The sequence below is a fragment of the Myotis davidii genome, unplaced genomic scaffold (genome assembly GCF_000327345.1).
Source record: "Myotis davidii unplaced genomic scaffold, ASM32734v1 scaffold242, whole genome shotgun sequence".
In the NCBI taxonomy this organism is placed as follows: domain Eukaryota; kingdom Metazoa; phylum Chordata; class Mammalia; order Chiroptera; family Vespertilionidae; genus Myotis; species Myotis davidii.
In genome coordinates, this window is record NW_006295821.1 from 3219263 (window position 1) to 3245468 (window position 26206).

Consider the following 26206-nt stretch of genomic DNA (forward strand, 5'->3'; position numbering starts at 1 on the left):
ACTAGTGTTGTCTCAGGTTTTTCCCTTGAAGTTTTGTTCTAATGAATTTGATTAAAGGGGGTTTTCCAGAAAAGAAGCTGAACTTTCATTACTTTATTCAGGTCTCAGGTTGTTAACAAATGCTTCTCCCCTTATCCATGCTGCCTGCAAACATTTTCACCACTTTTAGAACAAGCGCCCCCACATCCTCCGCAGAGCAGGGGACAGTGACCTGCACAGAACAAGCTGCTCCTTTTCTGAGTTCAAAGAACTTTGCCTTTAACCTTCTAATTTCAGAGAAGAAGCAATCCAGACCTTTCATGGTGGAAATTTAATTTCTATAATTATATTTATCGTTACTAAAAATCTACTTCCCAGCAAACTGATTAGATGTTTCAAGAATCTTTTTTTTTTCAAATAGAGATTTTGCTTGCATTCTCAGGAATAAATCTTGAAAATACCATTTTCCTTTTTTAAATATTGCTCATTCTTTCAAATGAAAGTCACTAAGGACCTACTATATGCCAGAGGCTTCAGAGGTAAAGAGGTGAAAACACTACTTCCTGTGCTAGCTTCCCAGGATACTCTCAATAAACACTATGCACAGAAATGACACATAATTAAAACGCAGTGGGCAATGCACCCAAGGGTGAAGGAGCAAGTATATCTCCTACAGGGAACTAGGGACAACGTCTGGGTGAGGCAGAAGTTGAGCTGATCCTTGGAGGAGTAGCATAGAAGGGAGCATTTATTTGGCATTAATATTCAATAAATATTCCCCGAGCTGCTGTTAAGCAAGCTGAAATAGGTGGTGAGTGCAGAGTGGTGAATGGGGCAGCAATAGCCGCTGTGAATATGGAGACACGGAGGCCTGTGAGGGTATGGGGCTGACCTAGTGGTCACAGAGTCCCCTCTCTGCTCCCACAGTTGCATTGCCAGACGAGGAGCAGGGAAGGTCAGAGAAAAAAAATCACACATATTTTAACTCTCTTATAAAATCTAAAAATAGACACATTTCATTTAAACTGAGTAAAATACAAGGAAATTTTTTAAAAAAAAGAGAGAGATGGGTTAGGACAGGCTTGGCTCCATGGGCAATCACTTTAAAACTAAAATTTCTAGTTCAACTTCTTCAAGAAATATTTTTTATCTCAAAATCTAAGTCTATGGTTAAACTGGAAGTTGACCAGATATTTGGGGTTATGCTAATCAGAGTCCCACAATAATGCTTCAGCTTATCTGAACAGCCTTGTATGCTAAATCTGTTCATGACAGAGGCGGACCCTGTACTGCTTATCCCACAAGCTACTTATGTGTACAGCAAATAACATTAATTTAGATTTGCTCAGCATAGGGTTAGGATAGTGGCTATTTGTCACAGATGTTCAAACAATTAATTAAAACCATCTCACAAGGCTTTAGGAAGTCAAAGGGAAGGCAGATCATGGTAGACTCCGGACTCTCAATTATAGCCCAGGAAAAATAGCTGAGAATTATTAAAAACCTTTCCTCAAGATAAAACCTAGTGTGTCACTGGGGCCTATATTACCAACAAAATGAGAAGTAAGATTAAAATTTGGAAATAACATTTTCCTGGCCTAGCACTAACTTACAGAATTCCTATTCTAGGAATACATAGGTTTTGATCCCAAATCTTAAAAATCGTCTGTTGCATATGCTAGTTATGGGACATATAGACACCAAAGAAGGGAACTTTATAGGCAGTGTGTTTAGTTGAATTCTAAATGTATTAATGTTAATGTATTACTATAAATGTAGAAAGTTTTTATATTAGTCAAGATGATCAAGGAGGTAGAGAAGCTACATAAAACACTAATCTTGAAAGAAGACAGAATGACTATGCAAATAATTCCTTGTGATCACAGATTTGTTCTTCAATTCTGGATGCCAGGAAGAGGTGATACTCTTAAAACTTAATAAAGAAATCTTTCTTTCAGAATAGGTGGTTCATACATCACCATTTATTAATTCACATAACTGGGCTCATATCCCCAATTCACTATTTACTAATTATAATATGCTAGGCTAATTAGTTAACCTTTCTAATACTCAGTCACCTGATATAAAAATGGTGGTAATAATAATACCTATCAATAGGTTGCTAAAGTGATGAATATGATAATACATAGAAAGCATCTAGCACTTAGTAATTTCTCAATACATATTACTTGTTATTATTGTTAATACTGCCAAACATTCCTCGCAATCTCATAATTTTTTGAAAGTGTTCCCTTTTTGTCACAGTAAGACCAGAAAACACAACAGATGAGGCAAATAAACATAGAGCTGCTTGATTCAAGAATGGATGGGACCACCCTCCAGTGCCTCCCTTACCCAGGGACGTTTTGGAACAAGTGCGAAAACAACCACTTACTTATATGTTGTTATGTAAATGAGAACACTAATGCTTGCCACCATCAATCTGAACCTCCATGACATTTTTTTAATCAAATTGATAATGTGAAAGTACATAAATAATGCTTATTTAAATACTTAAATTGTCTCTGCGTTCTCTCCAGCTTTCCTTCTTTACATGCCGTCATTTCACTTTGGCAGCAGGTGTGCAATGGTTTATTTACAGGGTCAGTTTTCAACCAACACTCTGGGTCAGAACTCAGGGAAAGCCACGAGTATAGAAGTCCCTCCTTTAGAGGTTTCTTCTAATGTCAAACATGATTCTCAATGCAGATCTTATTGCGATGCCTAAATATTTATTTAATCTTGTATCAAAACATAATCACATTTCACCTCTAACTCTGTGAGATTTTTTTTTTTGTATAAAGAATGTTTACTCCAATATAAATCATCCTCCTGATCTTCGTATTTATGGGCTAATGTTACCATTACATTTCAATTAAAAAAAATACTTCACAGTGTATAATTTTGGTGAAATATGAGCAAAAGTAAATACCTAGAAGCAGGAGGGAAAACCCACAGTTGCAAGCTAAGAATTTTTATTTTGTTTTTTGGGCAGCACCGCGATGTGGAGAACTGTGGAACAGGTTCACTAACATCGGATGCTCTTCTCCCCCATGTGTTCTAAGGTTTGAGAGCAAAAGCACTCTGGTTTGAGGCTGTAAATCTTCAAAATGAACTGAGTTGCAGGTTAAGTTGCTGATATTGATCCAGCCACACTTGGGGCTATTTCCAACAACAAAGACATTTCTCCTTTGTAAGGAATCAACGATATACTGGACTGCAACCTGCCCAGGAAGTAAACAGATGTGAACCATAACAGATGCAGACATTTTTACAGCCAAGGCCCCAGGATGGGGTGCAGCAGGGGTTTACCTGAGAATGAAGCACTGGGGCCGCTGCTCCTGGAACAGCTGGTGCAAGGCCCGCTCCGCACAGGAGAAAAGGTGGGGTGGCAGCGAGGAGCAGGGCTGCCCCGTGCTGCTCCGGTACAGCTGGGAGACCTGGAACACAGTGCGGCATAGACAGACATCTCTGTAAGAAGGCTTCAGGACACTGTCCCGCATGACTCAGCTGACTTCGCTCCAAAACATGAAAGTGAATTTATCTCCGATTTTGAACCCCATTTGTAACTTCAGAGCATGTGTCAAATTATGCCCCTTTTCAGCACATCGGGAGCATTCATAATGATAAAATGGAGACACAGTTGATCCTTCATAACTAGGTTCACAGGCTTTAAATTATTCGGCTGTCTTTAAAAAGAGCAACTCACAAAAATCCCGTTTAATAGGTAAATAAGAAGTGAACAGAAACAGTGGTAATTTCCATCAAATACAATTTCTCTGCATCATCTACTTTCAGTCACAGGAGGTAGAAAGGATTTTTAATTTGAATAGAAGGCAGCTGCCATTGAAACACATATGCATTTATAAATTTCTCATAAAACAAATTGTTAATTAACTTAATTTCAGTGACAGTGATTTATGATTACTGCCATGATGATTCAGTGCCAGTATTTTCATGACTTTTGAGTTTCTAATGAATCCACTTACATGTGAATACATCTGAAATGATAGAATGCCTTGTGAGGCATGAAAAAATATCAGGCAAACAATTTTTACTTTATAAAATAAGTGGCCTGTTTCTTCAAAGATGTCAAGACTGGGAAGTTCAATAGAAAACTGAAGAACTGCTCCAGACTGAAGATTCGGGAGCCTGGTGGATCCATCCTTGTGCCCTGCACGGTGGCCTGGACTGTGAACTATCTGCTCATTACTGGACAATGGCAAAAACTCCCAGGAGGCCTATTCATCAGGTGATGACAGTACCTCTGTAGAAACTCCCTATTTTTGATGGTTATATGGAGGGTAGATAAAAAAAATGCCTTTGTTTGCAGAAATGCCTTCAACCTTGATACAACCACATGCCAGCAAATTATTTGAAAATGGTTGAGGAAAAAAGTTGTTAGTACTATTAGTCTGCAAATTTTCCATTAGTGTTACATTATTTAAAATTATAGAGGAAAAGAATATTGACAGTTGAATAAATAATCTGTAGTTATAAGACAATTAGAATCTTGCAAAATATCATGCTGCCTGGAATCTATCAGGTACATTAGAGAATATACTGTAAGATCCATTTACATAAGGTCAAAAACAGGTCAAAGTAATCTAGGCTGTTCGTGGTCAGGTCAGGGGGACCTTGGGCAAGGTGTTAGCAGTGATGAGAAAGGAGCAAGAGTGAGGCTTCTGGAGTGCTGGTCACCTTTGCATCTGAGAGCTCAGGAACATTGATTATTCTGTACACTTAGAAATGAGCACTTTCCCATATGCATTATATCTCGACAAAAATTTCAAAAAGCTAAAGTCATTAAACACTGTGGATCTGGCCCAGATACTAGAGGAAGAGATCCCTACAGAACTAACTCAAGATGCACATGCATGGGGAATTGGTACATGGCAGGTTTCTGCATCACTGATCAGTATAGTAAACGGTATTGCTGAGAAAACTGAGCATGTATTTGTAAAGGAAACAAACGTTGAATTCTATATCATGCTACATGTAAAAACAAATTCCAGATGAATCTAAGTCACAAATATAAACAGCAGAGCTTAAATAATTTACTTTTAACATTTTTTATTTATTGATTGATTTTAAAGAGAGATAGAGGAAGAAAGGGAGCGAAAGAAAGAGGAACATCGATTTGTTGTTCCACTTATTTAGGTTATTCATTGGTTGATTGCTGTATGTGCCCTGACTGGGGATCAAATCACAACCTTGGTGTATTGGGATAATGCTCTAACCAACTGAGTAGACAGAGCAAAACTTAAATAATTTAGGAAAGTATATGAATAGTGCTATCATGATTTGGGTAAGAAAATGAGGGTCACAAACACATTTATAATGGCAATGATGGGTCAATCTCACAACATTGCATTTAACAACTCCTGTTCAGCCACAAACACTATAATAATAAAACAAAAAGTCTAAGCAAAACCAGAGAAGAGAATGAAATATGCAAATAACCAATTATCAGTATTTTCTAAATGATTCTTAGAAATCAATGAGAAACCTGGAAATGAAAGAAAAAAAAATTGGGTCAAGAATATAAATGGAAAAAAAAAATGGCCAAGAAATATGAGAAAAGATGCAGAAACTCTGGTAAGCAGGCAGTGTCATCTATATAATAAAAAGGTAATATGCAAATTGACTGTCACACTCTCTCACAAGATGGCCACCCCCATGTGGTCACAAGATGGCCGACAGGGGAGGGCAGTTATGAGTGATCAGGCCAGCAGGGGAGGGCAGTTGGGGGCAACCAGTCCAACAGGGGAGGGTAGTTGGGGGCAACCGGGCCAGCAGGAGAGCAGTTAGGTGTTGATCAGGCTGGCAGGGGAGTGTTTAGGGAGTGAAAAGGGATGTCTGACTGCTGGCTTAAGCCTGATTGGACCTAAGCCAGCAGTCAGACATCCCCCAAGGGGTCCCAGACTGTGAAAAGGTGAGGTCTGGGCTGAGGGACACCCCCCCCCCCAGTGCATGAATTTCGTGCACCGGGCCTCTAGTTTCAAATAATAAGGAAATATATTACACATAAAATATGAGCACATTTATTATAGATAGTTAATACTAGTAATGATGGCTTATACTTGTTATGGGCTTGCTGCTGTTCTTAATGCTTTATACTCACTCTCTTATCCATTCCTCCCAGAAACCCAGGAATTGGGTATGATAATCATCTTCTTTTTATAGATATAGAAACTGATGTAAAGTTTTAGTGCTCCTAGGTCATATGGCTAGTTAGTGGTGGAGGTTTATTTCCTGTCAACCATGTAATTTCCTGTCCTTTAGGGAAGTTGAATACATTTTTATCTTTGTAATCTCAACTGGGCTGTTTTCTCAGCTTGATATTATAATATATTGTATGTTTTCTGAACACAGTATTCACTCTGTCATATCAGTTGTAGCAATGGAAGTGGATAATGTTGGTGATATTCATCATTTCCAGTTATTTCAACTGCAGGATGACCTCATTAGCTGCTTCCAAGGATTTATTAGAGTCTGCAACTCTTTATTTATTTCAACAGAATACAGTTTGACTTCATTTTATTTTATGTTTAAGTGAAGGTCTAAAAGTTGAGTTTGTAATGTAGCAATCTTGTCACAAGAAAGTGTAAGTTGTAAGTGCCAATCAAAATCCTGCAACTGTGCAGAGGAAATATCAACTATTTCTTCTAACCAAGCCTGATTAATTTCATCTTTTCTACTTTTCAAGCGTTTCATGATAGCATCTTGACTAAATGAATTTGACTGATTCAATTGCTGAGATAACTCCTCATCAGATACATTTTAACAACTTCAGCTTTGAAAAATTTGGTAATATATTCCAGAACATATATAATATATTCTAGTCTGTGGAATCCCAAACACTCTGATTATCCTAGTAGACAGGATAAATTCAGCCACAAATGCCATCAATTATTTTGTGCAGAAGCTGTGGGCCCAGCTCAAAGTTGGAAGCTTCTGCAGCCACCACCATATGACTGTGTTTTAATAATTAAAATACTATAGGACATTTAGAATAAACTAACTAGATCAGTAATGGCGAATCTATGACACATGTGTCAGAGGTGACACGTGAACTCATTTTTTTGTTGATTTTTCTTTGTTAAATGGCATTTAAATATATAAACTAAATATCAAAAATATAAATCTTTGTTTTACTATGGTTGCAAATATCAAAAAATTTCTATTTGTGACACGGCACCAGAGTTAAGTTCGGGTTTTTCAAAATGCTGACACACCGAGCTCAAACGGTTCGCCATCACCGAACTAGACCTAAACCTTTTTTTATACATATATTTTTACTGATTTCAGAGAGGAAGGGAGAGAAATAGAGAGATAAAAACATCAATGATGAGAGAAAAGCATTGATTGGCTGTCTCTTGCATGCCCTCTACTAGGAGTGATCGAGCCCGCAACCTGGGCATGTGCCTTTGGCTAGAATCGAACCCAGGAACCTTCAGTCCACAGGCCAACACTCTATCCACTGAGCTAAACCAGCTAGGGCTACACTACATCTTTTAACGTGAAAAAAATATTTAAAAGCAGAAGGACTAATAAATATTTTAAAAGGATATAGCTAATATGTCTTCTGAGTGAATTTAAATAGAAAATAACAGTATATGCATTTTTATTGCATATGTATAGTGCTTATGTATAGTGAATATACAAAAGATTAGATGAGCATATAATAATTACAGGGCAGTAATTGTGATTGCTTATAAAAGAAATAAGCTGAGGTGGAACTTAGTTCATAATACACTATGTCATATAAACTAAGACACCAACTCATTAAAGCATATCTATTTTCTGTACTACCGTGAAAATATATGTTACACTTAAACTGGAAAACAATGTCTTCTTGTCACATCTCTAAAGTTGCAGTATGTGAAACAATGCATTTTTATTTAAAATATTTTTAAAAGAAATGAGATTCACGTGGTGGTGTACATACAATTGTCTATTGTATTATACTTGAACTTTTTGTGTTCTGATGCATTCCCAAATTAAAAATGAACGTTAAAATGATTTGAATGATTTGAAAGGAAGTTCTGGCTTCCTTTTCTTTTAGGACAAATTTCTGTTCTTTTTGAAAAGTTGCAACAGCACTCTTTCTCTTCTCCCCAAGTCCAACACAAACCTTAATCTAATTTTGGCAAAATACTTTTAAACTTAACCTGTTTTGGAAAATTCTGCTGAGGATTTCATTAGATGCTATAAACAACGGCGAGACATGGAGATCCAGGAGCATAAATGGTACGAAGAATGCATTCACATCCCTACTCTGCTTATTCACACCTGTTTGGGATTACCTCTTCTCTTTAGGCTACGTTTTACTAGAAATTAGATGTGGTAAAGGATCCTGAGTGTCTAAATAAATTTTTTTCATGATAACCAAACTAGTAACCTTTCTCAGTCCCCTTTTCTTGCAAATCTCCTTTTCATGCAATTTTAGTTTTTATTGTAGAATAGTCCATTGCTCCCACCTGATAATACTTTGCTTGATGCTAATTCTATGCTTTATAAGTGTGTGTGTATGTATGTATGTGTGTGTATGTATGTATGTATATATATATATATATATATATATATACATATATATATATATATATTGCACCCCTTTTTATTTAGTTATTTCTGTCAAACCTGGAATATTTTCAATAAATAAGTTCTAGTTGTTCTGAGTGGCAACAAGCCATCTAACTTTATATTAGCTGTCATTATCAGTAACAATATTATCACTCATTCTCATTCGGTCAAGCAGGTATCAGCAGGGTAAGACACTGCCTTTCCCACAGGCTGCCTCTCTCCACTTCACCTTACTATCTCCCCATCTGTACCATTTTGGAACAAGAGGTTTCTGGTCAGTGGAAATTTTATGTGCTCTTTTTTATCTTATGGATGAGATGACATTATATCATCTTCATTTGTGATTATCTCTAGCCTTTGCTGGACTCTCCAATGAATAAGACCTTTCTTTATGGATAAATTTCCCTCCTGTTTTCCACGGTGCATGATGCCTCTGAATAAACTGCCAGGCGATGGCAGATTCTGCCACATCCTGATTTCTGAAGCCGGTCATGCGGTTCCATACCTTATGTGTGGGCCATTCACAGGCCCCTAGTGTCAGGATCCTGGTAACCAGTGGAAGCCCCCCATGCCAATAGCTTGAGTTGGCATAGACTATTATGCTAGTTTCACACTATAGCATGATTATGTAACTCTACTTGCCTGACTGGATTTTCTGTTTGTTATTTATATACCTATAAATAGATGACACCCTTAGAAAAAATGTATTGTTCAAAGGACCACATATTTTTATTAAATCTATATTCCTCTGGGCTCAGCACTTGTCTCAGAGTAGTCTAGCATGCATTTGCAATGGGGTCACATGACCTGGATGTAAATTCTGTCTCTGGCACTCATGAGAAAACTTTAGAAAGTATATTTAATCTCTTTAAGTATCAGTTTATTCATCTGCAAAGTGGAAAGGATTATTCTTACACTGATTGGGTTGCCTTTTGATGAAATGTGATGATGTATGTAAAGCCCTTTGTAGCAGGCCTACCATGTAATAACAAACCCTAAACAATGCCAGCTACTGGCATTCTCTCCCAGCCCTGCTACTCCATAGCTACAAAACCCTGTTCAGCCACTCTAGCTACTTGCCAAACCCAACATGTCTGGCAATGGGAATATCAGGAGACCAGCAGCAAACAGAATCTAAAATTAAGTGAAGTCCTAACCTGGAATCCCATATAAGATGCCATATTACATATCGGGAAAGCTTAATCTCACTGGCACTTAGAGGATGACCAAAGACTGCACAGTCAAAAATATAACCTTGAAAAATTACCCACAGGTCTTTTATCCTGAATGGTGTCATCATTTTGCATGTTGAGATTTCAAGGTGATGCATCCTTGGTCTGTGGACTCCATAGGAAAAATAATAATGAGAAATATCCAAGAAAGGTCTAAAATCAATGTGTGGGAGACGAATGAATATTCACTGCTCAAGCATTTGTTCCCATGACATTCACATGTTCATTGGTTTTCTGATTACTAACTTTGCCAATGCATTTGACCTAGTTCTTTAGTGCTGGGAGCCGGTCCATCCTTGCTGTTTCAAGGGACCTGGCATATATGGCATACTGTTCTTAATATGTTTGCTCACCTTCTTGGCGCTGTGTTTTAACCAAGGCCACCTCTCTGAGATAGGTTGTTTCCCCACGTAGGGATTTCTCCCTGGAGTTAGGGATTAACAGGACTAGGAAAGGGAATAAATCAGTAAAACCCCCTAGAGTTACAGAAATACCGTGTACTACTTCTGAGGAACTTAGACTAAGACTGTTAGCAATAAATTTAGGACTTGTTAGGCCCACATCCCCAGGGGTCTACCCACCATCCCCAGGGGTCTACCCACATCCCCAGGGGTCTACCCATCAGAGAAAGTACCAAAGCCTATACCCCTAAAAATCTGCCAATGCAGGGCAGTCCCAAGGAAGACCACCAGCAAGGCTAAAAGGACATAACCTTTACTTAGGCCACAGAACAGGAAAATCTCCTTCAGTTATTTCCTTGACACAGAACTTGGCTGGAGATCCTAACCAGAACTTGGCTGGAGATTGTGGCTAGAGATCCTGGCAAGTCTGCTGATCAACTGAACGCTGTCTCCGTGCCATTCCTTCTTCGCCGACTCCGTCCACACCTTTGGGGACCCCTGGACCCTCTGGGGCTGGACCCCAGCACTTTAGTTGCCACCAAAGATGGTTGCCTGCCCCTCTCTCTCCCCTCCCAATCCTCCTTCATTTTCTACTATTTTTCTACCTTAATCTTAAACATGATATGAATCCTGGAAATTTCACAAAATGAAATATCTATAGGAATCATTCCTAATCTTGCCTGCAAAAGAGTCTCAACACTACTTCAATTTAACCTCCATAAACTGAATATGTTTCCCTGAACCTGGTTTTTCTTATGAACTCCTTTATTTTTCTTTAACTTTCTTCGTTAGCAATACCCTTACTCTCCCAGACTCACAAATTCAAAGCCTGTATCAATTGATCTTCTCTGCTTCTATTCATTCCATATAAAATTGATCTTTGAATACTATTTACTGTCTTTGCAGACTCACTCAATGCCTGCCTTTTCCCCATTATCAGAGTTCCCATATTAGGCCCTGATAAACTTATTATTAGATTATTTCAATATCTACTAACTAATCTTCTTGCCTAAATATCTCCTCTCCTTAAACTGATGGAAACAAACACACTTAATATACAATTTTTTCCCAATAGTTCTTTATTTTCTGAAAAATAAAACCCTAAGTCTTTAATTTAGCTTTATAATCTAGGCCTAAATTTTTAATTATTTAGCATTTTTACCTTCTTAATTTATGAAATTGATCTGTACATTTCTCTAAATGGCCTTTATTTTTTCAACTCCATTTCCTCTAAACAATTCTCCAAAATATAACTCTGTTTCCCCTCATCAGAATCCTAATCATTCTTTTAAGATTTGCCCCAGACTCATTTCTTTCCCATGTAATGCCCTTCTGAACCTAAGATTTCATCCATTCTAACCTTTCAACATGTCAGTGAATAGTGTACATCTCCAATGCAGGTATTTTTCCATCCTCAGCTCTAAGTGGAGTCTGTGATTATTTTTAGTTACTTATTTATTTCGTATTTTGCTTCTAGAATGTCTATATAGTTAATTACAGAGACTCTTACTCAGCATCTGTAAATATCTAACACAACATGTTATATTTAATAGACTAAAGAAATATTTGTTGGTTTTATAAGGCATTCTTGTCCCTAATTATAAGCCTGCTTTTTTTGTAAGCCTATTCAGAAAGATCTGCCTACTTTTCGATTTTCTCCTTCTCCCCTACCTCTTACGTGCTTGAAATGAGTGATGATACTTGTCTTCAGCATAAATAGGCAGCATAATAATTAACCTTTCCCTGTTGATTACGCTTCATTTAGAACTGTCTGCCTACTGGCCCCCTCAGCACCACTTCTCCCCAGCGGTTGTTAGCATCAGATCAACATTGCTTAGGGCAGCAAGCCATCTAATGGGCAGGGCTGTTTGCTGTCATGTGTTCACATCAGTCTCAAAATGAAGTTTGCCGCAAAGGGTGTTCTACATCCATGATTAATGACCTACTAGATAAGAAATGAATATTATGCAAAGGCTTAATATAACACAGTTAATAGTACTGGTAACAAAATAAAAGTAAGACACAGATGGCATAGATCTGGTCTTTTATTTTTCAACATGAAACATAGAAGTCATTCTCTTGGTTTGTATAATCTTTATAGATCATACTCAACATTTTCTTTTTACTTTTATTAAACTAATCAACACTGGAAGAAACAAAACTAAGCTAAATTTATGATGTGAAAGAATAAACATACACATAAATATAATCAATAGATACACACACACAAATGGAACTTTCTATTGTGCGTCCATAGAACAATGAGATAATTTAAGCATGGTTCAGTACATGCGTAGCTGATTTTAAATTACAAGGTACTAATATTCCTACACAGGATGCCCACTAATTCAACCTAAAAATTAAATCCTTGTTTCTACCTAAGATCTGTAATTTCATGGGTTATTACTTGTATACAAGGGGAGTATAAACTATTTGATTCTAATATACATGAACTTCAAAGCATCAAGAACTGTAAAGTTTCATTATAACCTATTAAATTTTTACTGTAAACTTTGTATCAGTGTATATTTTATCAAAATATATTTATTTTTCTTTTATATCCTACTAGTATATCAGAATCAGCTGTAAATGGATGGATATAGAGTATGATACCCATAATTTATAAATTGTATTTGCCATTTAAAATTTTAATGAAGTGTTCTGGCAAAAATCTCAATGCATTATATTCGTTCCTATATTGATAAAGAAATATGTCTCTTCGTGTTTCTCTTCTTTTATCTGCTAGCATGTATTTCTGAAAGAACTGCAAATACCACATATTATTTAAAGCTATAGAACTGCCATAGTGTTTATACCCAAAAAACAAACCACAAAATATCAGATTTATTCCATTACAAAATACAATATAATATGACAGATAATGCCATATTACAAAATTTATGTAAATTTTCCCTGAGACTTAGAATTTTACCTCTAGATCCATGGAAGCATCTAAATTATATAACTGAATTACTTAAAACTCACTTTTGTCTCACCGTAAGATTCTTGTTCACTCTACAATTAAATGTGACACTATAACATAAACAAGGAACAATACATCAATAGTTATCAATAGTTAACTTTAAATTTTATATATATATATATATACATATATATATATATATATGAAAGACATGTACAGAATTAAAAATAATGCAATTTTAACCAAGCTTAGATATTTGAAGGCAAATGATCTTCTGACACCAATGCAATAAAAATAGAAATGGCCTATTTTATTGTAGCTATAATAAAGTAGTTGGAAACAGACTAATGATCTTGCCATGAACAACTACTAATATAAGAGCTGGATAAAAATACAAATTAAACTCCTAATTGGAGGCCTCTGAAGATCACCAAAGCAGCAAAGACTTAAGGAAAAAAGATCTTAGAGAATGTCAAAATGCACTGAACCAAACAGGATCTTCTGCCTACCTTTTTCTCATAGCACATTACCACTTTGCAGAATAAAGCTCACATGCCTCATAGAAACTAAATGTAAGTGTCTAAAGAGTGAAGCAGAGAGTTCAGCAGTTTAACACTGCTAGGAAGACACAATTTCAAGTTCAGGTCTTAGTAACAAAGGAAAGCCTCGGTGGACATCATCCTGACTTCTCAATTGAGACCGTTAAGAGGGCCTGGCTTATACACAAGAGCAAACATGAAGTAAAAGAACTCTACTAGTGTCAAGACCATCTGCTATAATTTATATATCCACTAGGACAAAACACATCAAAATTTCTTTGGAAGAAGGCAATACCATCCTAGCCTCTATAAATAAAAGGTTCAGTAAATAACAGAAGAGAGAATTAACCTAGTCATTCTACTAACCAGAATGTAGATTAAAGTGAAGCAATGTAGAAAATAGAAAAAATAAGTTTATATTTTTATAAAATTCAAACAACAAAGAAAAAACTCATAACAGGAAACAGATATCTTTAACTGAATAAATAAAATTATGAAATATCAAAGATGTAGAATTTAGTAAAGTTGTGCTGAAAGCAAAATAAAAAGCCTCAAATATGGATTCAGAAAGGCAAACAATCAATGACAGAACTTTACAACTTAAACAACTATCAAATTAAACTCAAAGGAAGTAGAAGGAAATAATAAAAAGAAAAAGAAATCAATTGAACAGACAATAAATATATATTTGAAAAAAATTTAAAGTCAAGAGATTTCTTTGCAAATATTAAAACAAATAATGAATTACTAGAAAATTGACTTCAAAAAGTCAGAAGACTTAAATTGCCAACGTATAAAATGGAAAAAATCACTCAAAATGTTAAAAACATTAAAAATTAGTATTATGAATAATTGAATGCCAAAATAGTTAAAGATTAAAAATGAAGAGAATCATTATACAAAAACTTAATTTAGAACTTTCTGAAAATTTTGACTTTACCTATTGTTATGATTTTTCTCCTTAATAGGTCATTTGATACAAACAGGATTGTCTGGTGAGTACTATTCTACACTGTTAAATGGTATTTTAAATTTTATACTCACCATGGTGGAATAAATTGGAAGCTCCTTGAATGGATTAACAAGTAAGAGGATGTCCCCAATGAAAGTCTGTTAAAGGAAAAAGATATAAATAGTGTTTGACCCATATAAATAGCACATTTAAAGTTAAAAATCACTCTACAATATGAAAAATAAGTAAAAACTATGCTCTTAACATTTTGTTAATTGTTTTAACTTTATAAATAAAGAAATAGACAAGTGAAATTCAAATAAAATCAAGCTAATATGTTTGTTCCACTGAACACACAAAAAAAAGGTGAAATAATTAGATTCTGAGAACTAATCTTAAAGTGTTTTTATGAGAACCAGACTGAATAAAAAAATATAAAATTAAAACACATGGCAAAATATAATGGAGGAAGTAAATGGAGTAGTAATGAGTTCTACGTTGCTATAGAATAATAATAAAATGCATAACTGAGAAGTTGATAAAGGAAATGAAGATACCTTTAACTAAAAGGACAAGTAATGATATAAAAGGCACATAAAACAGATGAAACAAATAGATACCAAATAATAAAGTATAGATTTAAACCCAAATACATCAGTACTTGCATCAAATGTAAAGCTACTAAATATTCTCAATTTAAAAAAAAAAAAGTTATAACTGGATTTAAATACTGTGTGCTACTCTAAAGAGAAAACACTTTACATATAAAGGATAATACATTTAAAAGTTAAATATGAAGCAAAATATCCACTCAAACAATAACAGCAAAAAAAGTGGTTTAGCAACACTCAATTAATAGAAAATATACTTTAAGGTAAGAACCAGTACCAGTGATAAAAAGGGACATTTCACAACGATAAAATAAAGCAATCAGAAAGATATGCAAGTCTAAATTTCTATGAGATTGAAATCTAGGATAAAATATCTGAAGCAGCAACAGCTGTTAAAAGAAAACCATGAATTCACAATGATAGTGAGGAATTTTAACAGGTTTTTTTCTTAGTAACTCATGAATAAGCAGACAAATTTTTGGAATAAATAATCAGCAAGTTGACCAATTGAATAATGTTACCAGAAACTGCATAGACTAGTTTCATTACATTTAAAAGACTTGAGTCACACAGAGTATATTCTCTGATCATGGTAAAATTAAGACAGAAATTAATAATGGATACCTATATAATCAGCAAACATCTAAAAGAGAAATACGTAAAATACCTTTCCACAAAGAAAACTTAGACTTCTCTCTCTGGTGAATTCTTCCCAACATTGAAGTACAAAAATAAACAAATCTTATACAAATAATTCAAGAAAATAACAGAAGAAAAAACATTTCACTTTAAGAGGCCTGCATAAGCTTGATATTAAAAACATAACTAGTAAATTGAAAGAAAAAATACAGGCTATTCTCTCTCATTAAAATACATGCAAAAATTCTGAACAAAAATATTGACAAACTGAATTGCAATAATACATTCAACAGATAATAGATTTCAACCAAATAAACTTTATTCTAGTAATGTAATGTTGGCTTCACATTAGAAGATCAGCTCATATTACTAAGAAGTAAAGAACAAAAGCCACATGATGGTCTCACTAAATGCTGAAAAAAAACTTTAAATACATTTAATGACCACTTTTGATTTAAAAACAGTAACTATGAAACCTAATAATTCAATAGATCTTTCTTAATCAAATAAAAAGTAACTACACATGGCATCGCTACCACAAACAATGTGCTGAATGATAAAATATTGAGACCTTTTTCTCCTGGATACAAAAATGAGACAGTTCTAGGTACAGTGGGGCCTTGACTTACGAGTTTAATTCATTCTGTGACGGAGCTCGTAACTCAAATTACTCGTATGTCAAATCTTAAAGTGAACAAGTGAGACATGTGATGCTGGGCTGATGTTGTGGTGTTCACTGAGACGTTTGCTGCACCAACTAGCGGCGGGGTATCTGAAGCTGGCTCATAACCCGAATTTTAGCTCGCAACTCAAAGCAAAAAATCGGTCAAGAGACGGCTCGTATCTTGAAAAACTCATTCGTCGGGACACTCGTAAGTCAAGGCCCCACTGTAAATGCCCCACCGAAATACTTATCTATGTGTGCCTCCAAAAAGACATAAGATAGTTTATAACAGTAATATTTACTAGAGGCCCGGTGCACAAATGCATGCACGGTGGGGTCCCTCGGCCTGGCCAGCAATTGAATCCTATCTTGGTGGACTGGCCAACAGGGGGAGGGGCTGCGGGAGGTTGGCAGACTGGGTCCCCCACCAGGGCCAATGGGGGAGTGGCTAAGGGATGAGGGGAGGGGCCATGGGAGGTTGGCTGTGGGAGCGCACTGACCATCAGGGGGCAGCTCCTGCATTGAGTGTCTGCCCCCTGGTGGTCAGTGTGCATCATAGCAACTGGTCAACCAGTTGTAACAGTAACTTAGGATTTTACATATATATAACCCTAGTATGCAAATAGACTGAACGGCAAAACAACCAAACAACCGGTCGCTATGATGTGCGCTGACCACCAGGGGGCACGCACGGAACATGGTGGGTGTCCACAGCAGGCAGCAGAGAACAGGATTTGGTGGATGTCGGCCATGGCTGGATGGTGGAGCAGGTGAGCGGAGGTGCCAGATCAAGGCAGGGTGCTGGTCACTGTCATTGGGGCAAGCTTCTGGTGGTTACTCAAAATTCTTTGCTCCTGCATGCCGCAATCCCACCGGTGCTTGCACCTGCTACTGGTGCCAGCCCCATTCGCACCCACTGCCTGCACTGGAGCCGCCACTCACACCCGCTGCCAGCACCCGGTGCCAGCCTGGATCGCTCAGTGATGTCAGTGGGTGCAAGCAGCTGCTGCCGACCCCGATTGCCCCTGAGGGATTCTCCACCTCCCCTGCTGAGAGGGGATCAGGCAGCAGCCATTGCAGCGACAGCACTGCTCGCACTTGCTGCTGACGCCGGCCCCAATCGCTCTGCGCCCTCAGCAGGTGTGAGCAAGGCCAGCGCTGTCAGCATGTGGGAGCAGCAGCGGCAGGAGCGGGGCTGCCATCATACAGGGGACCCGTGGCCATGGCAGGAGGGGCCAGGCAGGGGCGCAGAAGATGGGCCGAAACCTGCCCCAGTGCCCACTGCAGCCTCGCAATTCACAGTTCCTTTCAAGGTGCACAAATTCATGCACTGAGCCCCTAGTATATAGATAACAACCAAAAAGTGAAAATGACACAAAGGTTCCTCAACTGTAGAGTCAATTAATAAATTAGGATATAATCACATAATAGTTTATTGTATAGGAATAAAAGTGGATAAGTAGTGTTACAAGTAACAGTATAAATAAATACAAGAAACAAAATGATAAATAAAAGATGAAAAACACAAAAGAGAATACAGACAGTCCTTGGGTTACATCAAACTCAATGTATGTCATTTCATGGTTATGTCGCCATCTCCCATTTATTTATAAAAAAAAAAAGTTCCATCATTTCCACATCTGTACATATGAGCTTTATGTTTTTTATTATTTATTTACCCCAAGTAATGGTCAGGAATTGTTACCTTTCTTTTAATTTTTTTACTATTTCACTTCATTACTGCTGTGTGTGTGCTCCATGTGAGTGATGTAGGTGCTTATGTAGGCGGGTTCCGACTTACGGAGAAAATCACATTACGTAGAGCCGTAGAAACAGATCTCCAACATAACCCAAGGACCTACTGTATACTTGATGATTTCTTTTATGTAAAACAAATAAAAATTCATGTAGCTATACACTAATAAATTGTACATTATTCCCTTTATACATTGTGATTTAATACAAAATTTACTTAAAAGGATTGGTGAGAATTTTATAGCCTAGTAAAGAAGAAAAGAAATGAAAGTGAAATAATTGAACTGAAAGGAGACCTTATTCATTTAGTATCTCAAAATTAGTCTTATTCATAGAATAAAATGAAACTAGAAAGTAGACTGAGGGATAATTGAGAAATCTGTTAGTTAAGGAAGATAAAAAACTTTTAAAATAAAATCAAAATAGAGTAACTCCAAATTTCATTTTTCTATTATAAGATAAAACTTGTTTATATTGGTCTAATTACTAAAGAAAATTGAGATTGTCTTTGATAATATATTTTAATGAATAAAAAATAATTTATGAAAATGTGATCTGAATGTTAATGGTAGTCATAAAAATGACTTCATATAGGTTTATACCATAATCTGAAGAGGCCATTTTGATAAAACGGAAAATTTTAAATTTACTGCAGAGAAATAATTTTTAAAATTATAGAAATGTAAAGATTTCCCTTACCTCATTTTTCTAATACATTACTTTTTTAATAACTTACACATGTCAAGTGTTCAAACGCATTTTTTTGGCTGAATGGAATCACATGCAACTATATGACAGACACTGCACAGCATGGCATACTGTAGTGAGACCTTAAATAACTAGGCTAGCTTGGAAAAGATGTGTCCATCCACATAATTTCAAATAACCTGGAAGTGAAGGAGACTTCAACTTCTGACAGCAGCTGGTAAACTCCCACCTCTGGAGATGCTCCTAAAAAGACCTGCTGCCTCCAAGTAGGCCACCTTGAAGGGAACAGTAAGTTATTAAGAGGCTGAGATGAGCCAGGCTCTAGATTTGGCTAATGAGATGTTACAGAATTTATTTTTGTTTTGTAGGGTTTCTTTTATTTATGAGTCTCAAGTTCCACTAGTGTGTTTGTGAAGAGAGTATCGCTTGCATACTTATCACCCATCCATGAAGAGATGTGATTGCATCTTCTATTCTCTCTGTGACCGTTGACAATAATTGTTTGGGAAATGCAATGCCTTTACTCTATGCATTTCCCAGCAAGCAGATGTCTCATCCTCTGCAATTCATTTTCTGTTTGATGATGTGAGAACTTCCTACTGCTAGAGACTGTATGGAAACTACCCAATTTGATAGCTACATGAAATGCTGTATACTTAGTTAAAAGAGCAATTTACAGATTATTTTGAAAGATCATCTTATATAACAAATCAGACTATAGCCAAAAAAAGGATGACAATCCTTGTCAAGCAATTAATTCAGATGAAATATTTTATCTTGGCTCTGATGGGCCAGTGGCAGAAGTGGAAGTCATGTTCTGTGCATATTTTGAAGAAAGTGCTGATGATATTTGCAGTAAAATCAGATATGGGATATGGAAGAAAAACACACATTAATACTCTTACCAGCACTTTGGCCTGAAAGATGGAAGAAAGGGGATGCCATTAATTGTGCTGCGAGAAGCTACAGAAGGGACATGTTAGGAGGGTGTGTCAAGATCAGACTCTGGAATTTGAATATTTGAATTTTGAGTCATCTATTAAACTAGTGCCTTTATATTTGTGGGAAAGAAACACCTTTTTTTATTTTCAATTCATCATGGACCAATACTTTTGTAAAACATAATGAAGATGAATTCCTGGACAATGAAATTGAAAAAGACGAAGACATACAAAATAAATACCTTGATTCTTATTAGATTCAAAAGAAGGAAATTAAACCATCAAATTGCTATGAGCTTCTAAATGCTTACTCTCATTGAAGATTGCTAATAAAGGTCCATGTATCCAATGGTGCATAGGATACACTTTGAGAATCACTTATTACCATTCAATCAATAATGTTTAAATTGCTTGTCTATCCATGTGGGTGAATTCAAACCATAACAAAGAACGCTCATCACAAAATTGTTCCTAGACAATTTAGCTCTTCAATATTTCAAGTACAGAAAATAGGAAACCCATGCCTCACACAGTGGCAAATTTATATTTTATGTGAACTTTAGTAAAACAGGGGACATTAATTCTGATTTTCCAGAGAGCAGAGAGTATCTATGAAGATGGGCCACTGTGTGGAGGAATTAGAGCCATGACTCAGATAAACAGGTAGGAAGTATTTGTTACTTAAGATTAGAACATCATTGGTCAAGCCCCTTTTTAAAAAATATATTTTTATTGATTTCAGAAAAGAAGGGAGAGGGAGAGATAGAAACATCAATGATGAGAGAGAATCATTGATTGGCTGCCTCCTGCACTCCCCACATTGGGGATCGAGCCCTCAACTAGGGCATGTGCCCTTGACTGGAATCAAACCCAGGACCCTTCAGTCTACAGCAGTGGTTCTCAACCTTCCTAATGCCACGACCCTTTAATACAGTTCCTCATGTTGTGGTGACCCCCAATTTCATTGCTATAAATTGAACATAATTAAAGCATAGTGATTAATCACAAAAACAATATGTAATTATATATGTGTTTTCCGATGGTCTTAGGCGACCCCCGTGAAAACGTCATTCAACCCCTAAAGGGGTCATGACCCACAGGTTGAGAACCACTGGTCTACAGGCTGACACTCTATCCACTGAGCCAAAACAGCAAGGGCAATAAAAACATTTCTTAAAAGAAATTCAGCCTTTGAGGTTTCAATGCATTCCTAAAGGTTTATAGAAAAGAAAAAAAGAAAGAAAGAATTTGAGCAGTGGTCATCTGATATTACTAAGAAGCTAAAAACAAGAATCAACACAATGATAGGGAAGGAGAATAAAATGGAATAAAAATATTACACAAGTAACAGGATAGTAACAGACCAACATAATCGGTTTTCTCCACTTTATGCCAATGGCTCAATTCCATTAATTTTAAAAGAGGTATTTAATTCTAAGTGTATTTACAGTGGCAGGCAATTTATCCAAGCATTAAAATGCTGCATTGAATTTTCATAAGCTAATCAGCACCTGACAATTGATGACTTATAAGGGAATCACAGACTTCATATTTCCATGAAAATTACTTAATCAATTTCTCAACAGACTAGAAAAAAAGGATGTTGTCAAAAAGAGATAGCAGACATGTGTATAATCAGATTTCACTATAGATATTCTGATTGAATTGCTCTGAGTTGAATATAACAAAATCAAGGAGAGAGAGAAAGAGATTAAGATATGAGATCACATGGTGTCTAAATTATTACTAGTATTGGTAGAATTCACACATATAAAGCAAGGAAGAACCACAGCAAATAAATTCTCCATGCTGTTTGTCATCCGAGCCATATATTTATATTCTATTATCAAATATCCCTGTATACATTATTTACTTTACAAAGATATTTCCTGATAATTTAGAGGAACAATAGCTTATCATTTCATGCAAATAGGGAGGCCGTTTTCCTTGCATAATTAACTTCTCTTCTTTAGTTTTCCTTTTCCAGATGTAGAAGGCTAAATTAAATAAATGAAAAAAACAACATTTTCAAAAGTGATTAGCAGATCTGATGGTTCAAGCAAGATCTTCCACAGCAAGCATTACAAGAAAGTTGTCTACCCTCAGGATATTAACTTTTAGTTAACAGCTTTGAAATTTGGAATTTGCTGAACTTGCCTTAGAATTGCATCAGAAGAATCACCCTGAGCTCTGGAGAAATCCACTGTAAGCCATCAGCATGACCAGAAGCAACAGCAAATACATTACCTGTAATATTTGCAGCACTGAAGAGTAAAAATATGCTGCAAGACAAATGCAGTGCAAAAGGCAATTTCAAAGGCACTTACGTATATCTGATTGTTCCCAAAGCGCTTTTGAATTTCATAAAGTAGGCTGCCATCGTTGAGCTCACTGAGTGTTGCTAGGTCATCATTTGGAGCAGGAGGCATTAGCTTGACCTGGGAGGAAAAATAAGAAAGATCAATTCTAATTGCTTTGCAATCAACTTTCTTCACAGTTGGATGTTCTATTTCAATTACATGTCAAAAGTTTAAAAACCACATGAGTTTGAAACTGTTATTAAAAGATGAAATGGCTCACTTATAAGAAAAAAAAATTCAAGTCATAGAAAAATACATTCAGATGAGAATTTCTGTTGCGTACCCACGAGTGCATTCACACACACACACACACACACACACACACACACACACACACACACACACACCCCAAATGTCAGCTTACATCCTTCAAAGACATTAAGTCTATCAAAATCATTTCAGCAGGTTGATCCTTCTTAGTCCCTACTTACAATTTAGACAGCTCTAAACTGTGCTAAGTCCTTTGTGAGACAAGCAGCTGAATAAAGCTCACGTATTTGCAGTGTTTCCAAAGCTAAAGCAAAACTTTCTCAAATTACTGTTGTTGGCATGGAAGCGATCTGCCTGGAATTTAGTTTCTGCATACATCTATGAGAAGGCCAGATTTTTAAAGTAAACTCTAGAATTTTGGCTTGTGATTTTTATTCTGCTTTACAATACTTTTAATATTAAAGTAACTTCGAGATTAAGATAATTCTGTCAAGAAAAAATGCTTCCCTATTCAATGTAATATAGAATAACAGTTTAAAAATTAGACAAGATTAAAAGTTAAAAAGACAAATTTGTATTATTTAATTAGATTAAAATCTAGCCTTTATAAGTTAAAATTGGCCAATTTTTAACTTTATATACACAGGATATGCTCTGCAAAGCAAATATTAGATATAATGTGACAACTTTGTTCTTCTCATGTAAAACACTGAGGAACAAAAGAACAAGAATAATCTTATTAACATTCCTATGAGTTCATAGCTAATATGTTGGTGCCCATAGCTAATATTTTTAAAATATGTTTTCAGTAACTTGAGAGAGAAATATTGATCAGCTGCCTCCTGCACGCCCCATACAGAGGATTGAGCTTGAAACCAGGGCATGTTTCAGATCGATTTCCCACTGGAAATTGACCTGGTGACCTCTTGGTTCATGGGATAACGCACAACCAATTGAGCCACACAGGCAGAATGCCATAGTTAATTTGTAATAACAGTAAGTTTATTTTTATAATTAGCATTCATATTTGTATTTACATTTTATATTTGTATTATACATTTAACTATTGGATGTACCATCACTAAATAAGTTGATCCTAAATATTACTGTTCAGCTAAATGTTTATAGAGTAAAAAATATTACACATTTTTAAAAGCTAAATTTAGGGCTCTTTTTCTGACATGAGTGGTTATTTTCAAAAATGCAATCTTTCCCATGAGTTCTTAAATTCAGATCATGGTTATCCAAGACTGTTAATCCTAATGCATTAATAATAGAACACCAAATTCTTTACTGAGAATTTCACATACTCAGAAGAGTGGATTGTTTTATCTTCCAGTTGGAAGGGAGTCATGGCAGCAGGCTCTCTTGCATTGGAAAGACAACCGTTTGTATAAGTGGCAAACACGATAATCCAATAAAAACATGTTTATTTATTTAAAATTAATTTGTAAAATATTCCAGACCTCAGAATGTCAGGAACAAGCCTCCTCCTCTCCCACAACATGCATACACTCAGCCAACACCTTCAGTTTATTTTCTGTTGTTTTTTTTTGTAGGATTTAAATAATAAAACGTCTCAAATATCTTTCAGAATTAACCTACCAAGGACATACTAGTATAACACAGTCTTACTAAAATTAGACATTTAACTTGAGGTTAGAAGCACAGCTTTGCGTCTTTGATAGTGTCAGAAGTACGGACCTCCATAGTTCAAGCACAGTATAAAAACTGGTCCTTGCTGCTGAAGAGAAGCCATCATGTCTCAGCTCTCCTAATACTTTCTGGGTTGTCAACATCAATTCGGGGATTGTGTGATGTGTTTTTTTTTTTAACTTTATATATTTAGTTCCACTTTGAAGAGTCACAGGCCCAAAGTGCTGCCGAGACTAACAGTTCTCAGAGAAGCATGAAAATCAAGCAGCGATAACTGTCCCTGTCTATCCCCTCGGTACTTTTCCTTTCTGCTTCTTCAATGGCCATGCTAATTCAGGTCAAAATCTTACACACTGATCTGAGGACTGGAATACTGAAATATTCAAGTTCATCTAAGCCTAAGACATCAATTGATTGTATTCATCTGGGAGAATGATGTTTAAATCCCAGGGGTATATATTCCTGTGAGATCTTTTTTTTAACTTTCTGAAAAAAAAAATTAAACACATTTTACATTCAGTATTATTTTGTGTTAGTTTCAGGTGTACAGCATAGTGGTTAGACAATCATATACTTTACGAAGTGTTCCCCCTGATATTTCCAGTATCCAACGGGCACCATACATAGTTGTTACAATATGATTGACTGTATTTCCTATGCTGTACTTTACATCCCCATGACTATTTTGTAACTACCAATCTATACTTCTCAATCCCTTCACCTCTTTCACCCGGTGCATGTATACATACACACACAAAATTAATGCACAAATATATACATATCCATGCATAACAAGAGATAAGCCAAATATATGGCTGCAACAACTTTGAACAATGCAATGATAAGACAAAAGTCTCACACAAGTTAACATTCATATTTAACTCCCAAACAAATAATAAAAAGAAGAAAAATCAAGAGCAAGATTTGTTTATCTTCAGAAGTAATCATTTACACTGAGGTAATACTCCTCTGATAACCACAGCTTTAATGAGCTCAACACAATCTCTGCATGCATATTCAGGAACAGCATGACTATCACCAGCAGAAGCTCCCCATTTGTTCTGACGAGCCTAGAGGAACTATTGCAGACATCTCCCTGGTATTCTTGAGGGTTTTCATCTTCAGTGGCACAGCTGTTGCATGGGTTAGAGTATATACTAGGCGGACAATAAAAATGTGAAGACTCCCTTGTCTGTTTATAGTAACGAACTGTGACAAATACAGTGTTACATTAGATCAAGGGAAGAATTCCTTCAATTTATCATACCGAGATACCAAAATGATTAGGAAGGAAGCTTTGATAATCAATCTTAAGCAAGGTTGTCAAAAAGATACATTTTTTATAAAGAGTTCAAAAGTGTTGTGGCAGCTGATAACAAGTAGAAAGAAGAAGAAAAACATGTCTGTGAATATTTTTATACCAATGTCTGCCAAATAAGTATTACCATAGTCAAAAAATATATGGGATAAATATGTAAAAAAAAAAATAACATCCTCTCGAGAATTCACCATCTTGGTTCTTCTGAAGACATAGAAACTAACCATTATATATCTCTCCACATATATTTCCAAAAGCAGAGATCTAGAACACCAAGTGGACAAAATTCAGGGTACACTTTCAGAAATGTTTCGAGATCCAAAGGAAATGTAAATTGGAAAATATTTTAATTCCCTGATTCCCTGTCTCCACTTGTCAACACTGCTCTGAGCGCTGTCGACTTTGCTGTGCTGTTCGGTGGCTGGTGATTTTGCTCTGCAAGAAGTTAGTAGAACATACTCAGGAACTAGAAGGCCCATGGACAGAAGAGATGGTTTGACAAATGGGATAAGGGCAACAAAATTGTTGGGAAGGCAGATTAGGAGGAAAGAACTGAGTGCATGAATGAGGAGAAAAAAGAAAACCATGATAAGAAAAAAGAAAATAACCCAAGTGACTAGGATGGTCATAACAGGGAAAGGGCATTAATCTGATAACACACTTTGTACTGAATCTCCCAAGGCTGAAGCCCATTACGATGCATGCACATCATTTACCTGTAAACGGCTTTTT

The 26206-nt window shown here is 36.1% G+C and overlaps 1 protein-coding gene across 1 annotated transcript in view; it reads right to left on the reverse strand.

Annotated features, from left to right (window-relative positions):
- Window positions 1-26206, reverse strand: part of MYO16 (myosin XVI) — a 439204-nt gene that overhangs the window by 292939 nt on the left and 120059 nt on the right. Inside the window, exons 11-13 of the mRNA XM_006770695.2 lie at window positions 22258-22368; window positions 14705-14770; window positions 3292-3419 (exon numbers count right to left, since the gene is read on the reverse strand). Coding sequence (XP_006770758.1) covers window positions 3292-3419; window positions 14705-14770; window positions 22258-22368 — 305 coding nt within the window. The remainder of the gene's footprint in view (window positions 1-3291; window positions 3420-14704; window positions 14771-22257; window positions 22369-26206) is intronic.